Raw genomic sequence first — 8,631 nt, 5'->3', positions numbered from 1 at the left:
GCTGGTGCAAGAGGCATTTCCCATTTCCTTACGATTTCCAACCACTTGTTATTAGGTAATAGACTGTTTCTTCCTGCACCTCCATATCTTCTTCTGGCACCTCCATACATAATATGAAAATACATTTTTATCTTTCTTGTGCCACCCTCATAGAATAACTTCCGGATTATGTAATTCGGAAACGCTTTTGAAAAAAGACTTCCAGATTATATAATCCGGAAGTTAAAAAAAACTTCCGGATTATGTAATCCGAAAAGTAATCATGCACCTGAAAAAAAACTTCCAGATTATATAATCCGGAAGCTAATTACAAATTTGAAAAATGACTTCCGAATTATGTAATCCGAAATATTACAGAGGGACATTTTTAGAAATACAAAAATCTATGGAGGTGACAGAAGAAGGTATGGAGGTGCAGGAAGAAAGAAGGTATGGAGGTGCAGGAAGAAGCAGGTAATATAAGGATGTTTCTTCCTACATCTCTACGTTTTTCTTTCTATACCCTATATTTTTTAAAATACTTTATTCTTCATAGTTTTAGGTGATTTTGAAATAAGAATTTTGAAAACAGAAGATGTTTATAGAATATGAGTTCCATAAGTAAAGAATATTTCCAGAATAGGGAAAACAATTCTCTGTAACAAAAAATGAAATTATCATATGTTAATCTCACTATTTTATGAAAAATGATTTAAGGGTCAAGGTTTTTTTGTGCCACAAAAATGTCACTAGAGAGGATTTATTCCCATAAGTATAGTCATTTATAACACTCATTGTATTTGTCTTTTTCAACATTCATTTAATAGAAATTAAGAGTTAGTGATTTGGAAATACTAGTTACATAAATTATAAAAAAAAGTAAGGAAAAATTACATTTATTCACCTCCCATGGAGTAAAGGTGTTAATATTAGCTCCATGGTGTTACGATATAATATTAGCATTTGACACTTCTAAAAATAAACTCTTAAGATATATAAAATAAAAATTACTTATCTATCTTAAAACAAATATTAAGAATAATAAATTGAAAATTGAAATTTTAGAAAGATAAAATTAAAATAAAAAATTACAGAGTAAAAGCAAAATTCATACATTTTATAAAAAAACTAAACAATAATTTCAAGTTTTACATATATGAAAAAATTATAAAAAATAAAATCAAAACTCGTTAATTTTCCAAATACCAAACATCCTTCATAAAATAATATCCATATATATTCTCCTTTGATTTTTAAATACATATTAATCTCTTTTTATGTTTTTAAAAGATGAAATTCACTTATCTTATATTTTTTTAATAAGTGATAGTCACTTTCTTTGTTTTATTTAAAAATATCTTCTTGACTAAAAATTAAATAAAATTATAGAAACTAAAAATTAAAAATTAAAATTTTTCACAAAAATTAAATAATTTTTTATAGACAAAAAAGCTTAAAATAAACCTTTGATAAATAAAATAAGAAAAATAAGTATAACTCGATTAAAAAAATGAGGATTTGATGATAGAACTCATAAGTTTAAAAAAATCCCCTCACATCTTAAAACACATGGTTGATTTTGTTCATGAGAATTACAATCTTTGAAATAACTGTTTATAGAGTAATATCTAATCTATGTTACCACACTATATATACGCCACTAACCAATTTCAGCATTGGTGATGAAAACAGGAGCATATTCTACAGAACTAGTATGAACCTATCAGTAGTCTTAAACCACAAAAGAACCCATATTTCTCCCCCATTCAAATCAAGGGCTTTTATTTCCACACCTTTTGCTAACAAAATTGTTTGAAACTTTTGTCCTTATGAGGCCATCCCTTGACCTTGGCTAATCTGCATGATTGTTCAATAAATAATGAAGGAATTGGTGTCTTTTCCGCAGGGATGATTCCAAAATCATCTGTAAACTCCTGCATTCCTCCAACTAAGAACTGCCAAACTAGAGCACCTGCTCCAGACCTGTTTTTCTTTGCAGATTTGTAGGATATGTCTAAAATTGTTTTGTACATTGTTTTTCGCTCGGACATTGTAAAATTTATGTCTGACAATCCAAATTCAGAGAACACAACTGGCTTGTTCAGTACCTTATCACCATCTTCAATGTGAGAAAGCATCCACTTGGAAACAAATTTTATGTAGTCTTCAGATACTTGCTCATGAAACCTATGCATGGTTTTTTTGAGAAAGTAGGAGTTAATAAAGGACATAATACAAAGTATTAAGCTATTCAAGATCATCATAAGATGTTTTGGGATTCAAATTTCAAACAAATTATTGCTGAGATAGTGGATTACTTCAAGAAAATAACATGAGAAACTCTGGAAAACTTTCTTCCATAGGTTTGAGTTCTTTGATTCTTTAAAAGTTCAGTTCCTTCATTAAGAGTCAAAGGAAATTCAAAATCATAGACATAAGCATATAGCAGTTACACAATGCTTACCAGTGGTCAGGATAGATATGAACAGAGGTGAAATCAATGTTTGAGATTAAGGAATTCGTTATAAAATCAGATCCAAGTCGAGATGCCCAGTCCTCAGGGTTCACTGTCAATCTTTTCGGATCATTAGGACCATAAAAACCTTCAAGTCCAATCGTCACAAGATGGCGCTTGTCGATCAGTTTGACAAAAGCTGACATTTCCTCTATCCAATCCTGCAGTTCTATGACAAGTAAGCAAACCATATACAACTATACTCAGATATACCTACATAACTCTAGAGAAATGAACCACAACTGTTTTCTTTCCCAGCAGAAAAAATGGTATTTATCTATCCTGAATGCCCCCCGTGGTTACGTTTTAATGTTTAAATGCCATAAGTTAAAGCTTAGTTACAAATAAATACTTAAATTGGACTGTTTCAACTTCAAAGTTCCTTTCTTGCATGCATCATACAAAAGGGGTTAAAAGAACACATATAAGAATGACCATAAAAACTAATGGCTGAAATTCAGAGTGCACATAAAAGCACAGATCATCTTAGATCATAATAATTCATTAACGGAGATATTAGAAAAGAATAGATAAATTTGAATTAGTCAAAGTTTGAATTACTCATTTCTGGAATGCTATTTATATAAACATTTAATAAAAGCAGAGGTGCAGTGCTTACTTGGAGAGTGTCACCAGAAGGATCAGTTATGCACCGAGGTTCATTAATTAATTCCCAACCAAAAATGGTGGGGTCATTTCTATATTCAAGTCCAGTTATAGTATTCTTCCTTGTCAGAATTGTCTGTAGAAAAATTGAAAGGAAACAATTAACTTATCTAGGACCAGTCTCAGGATGCAAGCCTGCAGCTTAATTGAAATGCCAAGCAGCAAAAGAAAAGAAAGAAAGAAAAAAAGATAGACAAGGGAAGAAATGGGGTCATGGATAGTCATTGTTTTGTGCTAAAGGTTGCTAGAATTAGACATGTCATGTATTAAAACAATATGCATGACAAAAGAGCAATCATATGTTACAAAGGGGGAAAAGCAATAAAGCAATGCAGAAATTCCATAATTTCATTATTGATGCTCTCTTTAATTTTCTATTTTTACAAACTTCTCTTAATGATAAAAAAAAAAAAAAAAGACTTTAAATGCATACATATTTTTATTGAAAACTTGATTTTTGATAGAACTTATTTGATTAAAAAATGTGTAGGCTAAGACCAAGTTTGACTAGCAAAGACCAATATGCTATCTACTTTTCTACCCTCTCTTTAATCCTTCAAGTGCAAATCATCACAACTTTGGGCTATTAATACAATTCTTCATGCACAAACATCAAAAGCTTGGGATGCTACCTTAATGCATCATAGATATGTATCAGTATGAGATGTTAATGATAAAGCTGTGCCTCTCCAAACACAAGGAAACCGGGAGGGGGGTGGGGGAGGGGAAGAACAGTAAAAAGATAGACATATCATACCTTGATATAATTCTTGAAATAACTGCGGATTGATGGATCAAAGAAGAAAGAATCGTTAGATGAGCTTAGTCCTACCCCCTCTTGCCATGCCCATTTGACATATTGAGTCTTCCCACCATATGCATGCAAGTTATTTACTAAGCTAAGGAGCAGCCTAATTCCATGTTTCCTTGCTTCTGCTATAACATAGTCCAAGGCCTGTTACCCAACCAGAGTTCAAAATGGTTTTCATTCATCATACAGTAATTTCAAACAGTAAACAACTTGCTTGGTTCATGGACCAAGAGTATCAGAAAAATTCAACATACAGCATATTTTTTTCATTTCAACATCAGAAAAATAACAAGCATCTGGCACACTATACTTTTGAACTTGGCTGATATCATAGAGGCATACAATCAAGCAAAACAAATACAATCTTCAAATTTATTCCACTAAAACTGATGCCACAAAGACTGTTTTTCAATTTTTGTTTGCATCCTGCCACATATGAGATTATCACTTCCCAAGAACAATGTTAACTGTTCTGGTTCAAGGTAGTGACCTTAAATCAGTGAATTTTAATTCCCCCTTTTAGGTCAAAGTTGTCCTGAATTTATGGGGAAGTTCTCCTGATATTCTGCTCTGGATAAACACTGGTTCACATTGGTTTTCTGGGTAAAGGTCTATATCTCAGCTCTCCCGGATCTAGCCAAATTCTTTCTCCTTTAATTATTCCTTTCAACACTCCTCCCTTTATAGGTGATTGGTGTTCTGAATACCCTTTGAAGCAGAAATTTCTGTTTAATAGTAAAAAGGAATAGTTGAATTTCGAGCTTCAGTTGTGTAAATCTTGCTAGAATCTCGGTAATAGTGATTGTTATTCCTACCAATCATCCACTATCCATTAGAATGGAGGCATAGCGACCATAATGGCTTGGTATTTGGATAACGAGGAGATGTTTTGGTCGATAGCTACCTCCTACGGCCGTCATATTCGGACTACGGCTAATGACGGATCCCCAAGCCCCGGATGGTACATTAACCACGGCCACAATCACAATATTCAGCTATGCTCCAACAACCATCTCACAATTCAAACGTCCCTTCCACAAATTCTGCAAGTTTGGTCCCTGTCCTAAATGAACCTCAGCGATTACACGCACTAATCATGAACACCAATCATTGTACACACAGTTAGAAACCTATTTTTGGAAGCCCCCGGCCACAAGTACTCAATTTCAGGGAGAAAAAAGAAAGTGAGCGAGAAGACAATACATAAAAAAAATCAAAGCAAAAGAAAACCAAAATATCGAAAGCCTCACTGCTAGACACTCGTCGAAATCTACTTATGTCAGCATACATAGACAAGCATAGAAAACAAAACAAAAAGAACCGACGCCAAGACATAAGAACAAAAGCACAAAATCCTCAATCTACAAAACACTACCTTGAAAGCTTGTTCATTGAACACACCAGGAGAACTCTGAAGGGCATTGTAGTCACCATCATTGAAGGCCCAAGTTCTACACACAGTGAGCCCCATCTTGGCCCCAGCCTTCAGCATTTCACGCACCTTTGGCCTGGAATACTCATCTACAGATTGCACCATTAACCAGTAAGAGTTCCATCCATTAATATAGAAAGCCTTCCCATCCACCATAAATTGAGTTCCATTTCTCTCCACAAAAGCCAATTCCACTTCCTCCTCAAAACCAAACTTCACGTCCCCAAAAGACATGTATATGAACAACACGATCGATGCAAACCCCACAACGGGGTAAAACAAACCATTTCCACCCACCATGATTCTGTATCTCTTGCACACCTTCTGCAACATAGAACTAGAGAAATTCAACAAATTTGGGAGATCTTCGGAATCCCCTTGGGATTCTTATTCAAAGGGCCACTTTGTTACTGGCACCAGATGAAGGTTTTAGAATTCACAACTTCAGACCCAGATGTGAATGTGAATGTTTCTGACACCCCAAATGATCAGAATGAATAGATCTCTCTCTTTCTCTCAGAGGACTGTGAATGGACCCGAAAGGCGTTAACTTTAAGAAACTAAATGCATGAAGACTTCAACTTTGACAAGGTTGCAGGTTGCTGAAACAAGGGGTTTTATTTTATAGCTATGCTTGAAATGGAAATGGTTGTGCTTCAACCATGAAGGAAGGAAGTAAAAGAGAAGACTGAAAAAGACTCACATGTCTTCCTTCTTCCGTCAGAACAGTCAAAATAATATGAGAGGGTGATTAATTAGGTTGAAGGGGGAAAAGTGATGAAGAAGGTGAGTGTGTGTGGTGAAATGTTTGTATCAGTGTATTCAGTTGTTAGGATTTAGATCTGGGAGTGTGAACCTTCCTTCAGTTCTAATACTTTAAGGACAGTATCTTTCAATTTTTCAAGAACCGTGGGCCACTTTGTTGTATCTGAGGCTTTTCCACATGGTCAACAATTACAAGACAAGAACAAAATAAAATGATTTAAATCCATTTTTTTGAATCTTTATTTTTTAATTTTATGACTTTTACTTTTAAAAGAGAATGTGAATTAATTACTATCATTATAACCATACATAACAGCGATTCTCTTATTTATATACATAGACTGTTTTGTTTTTTATTTTTAAAAGTAATTTAAAGTTATAAAGTATTTAAAATTTAATTTTATATAATCAAACCTTTTTATAACCATATAACTTTAATACCGTGTATAATAGATAATATATTTAATTATTTGTTTTTATATAATTAAAATAATAAAAAATAATACATATATATATACATATTTTATTTATAAAAAAGTTATAAACCGCATAGGAAAAAATGTGGAGACATTGCCTAGTTCCTTCAAATTGGAATCACAACCAGTAAAGGATGAAAAATATGATTAACTATGAAGATCAGACATCAATACAACATTTTATTAAAAAAAACATATTATACCACTGCTATTAAAAATATTTACAACAAGTGTAAATACACTATATATTAACCATTTATAGATTATTCATCACAGTAAGATCAATGAATTTAAAAATATAAAGTGTTTGTAATTGTACAAGTGAGTAAAGTATTTTACACTACCAACATATACTTTATTTTTTGTTTTATAGTTATATGTTTTTTAAAACATTGAAGAATACAGTCAACACAATAGAAAATAATATTTCCAAAACTCAACATCACAAGTATAACTTTATATCTATCAATATTTTGAAGACTGATAATGTTTTTTTATTACAAAAGCAATAATTTATAGTCTTTAAAATAATGTAAAGTATTAAAAAAATCAGATATTTAATTTGTTTAAGATGATAAATATTATAAAAAGAAAAAAAATACGTTGCACTTAAAAAATAAGGCTAAAAAATAATTGATTGTTTAATAAAACATACTTAAATATCATTATTTTTAAGAATAACCTCAAATAAAAATATTGGCCTTAATTTGTATTATTAAGGCAAATACCATTGTTCATAATAAATTCTACCTAAACATACCTAAATAGACCTGTTGATACGACAGCATTGGAGAACTGCATCAATTTTTTTTATTGAATATTAAAAACTAAGTTAATTAATAAATAGTATATAACCAAAAGAACCATGGAAGACAAAGTTTACAAAGAAAAAAAAAATTAGAAGAGAAAAAATAGAAGAAAACTTAAAGTAAAAAAGCAATACTAGCAAAGAAAGAAAGAAAGAAAAGCACTTGTCACAGACAGTATTCTTAAATGTTGGCATGTTACAGAGATTCTTTGTGAAGTCATATTTATTCGTTAGACCTAGTTTCCTTCCTTGTTTTGGTGCAGATGTCGGCAAATTCCACGTGTAAGCATTTCATGCATGGACAATTTTTTGACAGCTACCACTTTCTTATTTTATTATGCTATACCGTACTTAGCATAATAGGTATGCAATTACATTTTTATCATACACAATTATTTCCCCAAAAAGATTATTAGTATTAAATTCATGGGATGTTTGTGGTTACATACTTTTATACATAAAATATATGCATTATTATATATGTTCTGGTATGGCATGGTTGAGTGATTTGTCCTTACACCTTCACCTCATCACATCCAAATCATAGCTACCTTTAGTATTTGAATTTTTCTCCAATCATTCCCTTTAGAATCATTTATCAATACCTTTTTTTCTTCTTTTGATCACCATCAAATGCCTCTATTTTAGAAGTGGTTAGGTTTAGCTGGTGCATCATTTCTGATATCTAATCATGGTTTTGTAGGCAAATCTGTATTAGTTTTTTAGATGTATTTGCGGTTGAAACTACTTTGATTTGGTAGAGAGATTACTAAAATGTAATTCAAGATTATAACATTATTTAATTTAAAATAATTATTATAAAATGTTAACCATCTTAATTTACTTAAGATTAAATGTCAAACCCTCTAATGCATTTTAGGATTCTATTTTAAAGACTATTCACCTTGAACTCCATTTTAAAGACTATTCACCTTGAACCCCATTTTAAAGAATTTTCTAATAATAGACAATTCATTACTTTTACTTTCTGCTGGATACCCAAAATAAATTCTCAATCAACACTGTAGAGGAAAGTTATTGCCAAAATAAGATATATGGTCTCAATTTTTTATTTATTTGGAATTCGTTTCTTACCAATTACAAACTACCAAGTTACAAAAGAGGATAAATCTAATAACTGCTCTATAGAATAAAAGTTCACGTCAATTGGATTAAAAA

The 8,631-nt window shown here is 31.5% G+C and overlaps 1 protein-coding gene across 1 annotated transcript; it reads right to left on the bottom strand.

Moving 5' to 3' along the window:
* Positions 1-1,517: 1,517 nt before the first annotated feature.
* On the bottom strand, positions 1,518-6,346 carry LOC137821191 (mannan endo-1,4-beta-mannosidase 2-like). The gene is made up of 5 exons (XM_068625669.1): positions 5,347-6,346; positions 3,918-4,115; positions 3,114-3,236; positions 2,444-2,655; positions 1,518-2,166 (listed from the first exon to the last, which is right to left on the bottom strand). Exons 1-5 carry the CDS (start codon positions 5,734-5,736, stop codon positions 1,779-1,781), a joined length of 1,311 nt encoding a protein of 436 aa, XP_068481770.1. The 5' UTR covers positions 5,737-6,346; the 3' UTR covers positions 1,518-1,778.
* Between the last annotated feature and the right edge of the window lie 2,285 nt (positions 6,347-8,631).

The sequence above is a fragment of the Phaseolus vulgaris genome, chromosome 11, assembly GCF_000499845.2.
Source record: "Phaseolus vulgaris cultivar G19833 chromosome 11, P. vulgaris v2.0, whole genome shotgun sequence".
NCBI lineage: Eukaryota > Viridiplantae > Streptophyta > Magnoliopsida > Fabales > Fabaceae > Phaseolus > Phaseolus vulgaris.
The sequence above is the reverse complement of the archived record's forward strand: the minus strand, read 5'-3'. Positions and strand labels throughout refer to the sequence as shown.

Coding starts and splice junctions, on each gene's coding strand:
- LOC137821191 (XM_068625669.1), bottom strand. CDS start 5,736: ATGTTGCAGAAGGTGTGCAAGAGATACAGAATCATGGTGGGTGGAAAT. Junction 3,237..3,917: donor ATTTCAAGAATTATATCAAG/GTATGATATGTC, acceptor ATTTTTCTACAG/ACAATTCTGACAAGGAAGAA. Junction 2,656..3,113: donor CTTCTGGTGACACTCTCCAA/GTAAGCACTGCA, acceptor ATAGAACTGCAG/GATTGGATAGAGGAAATGTC.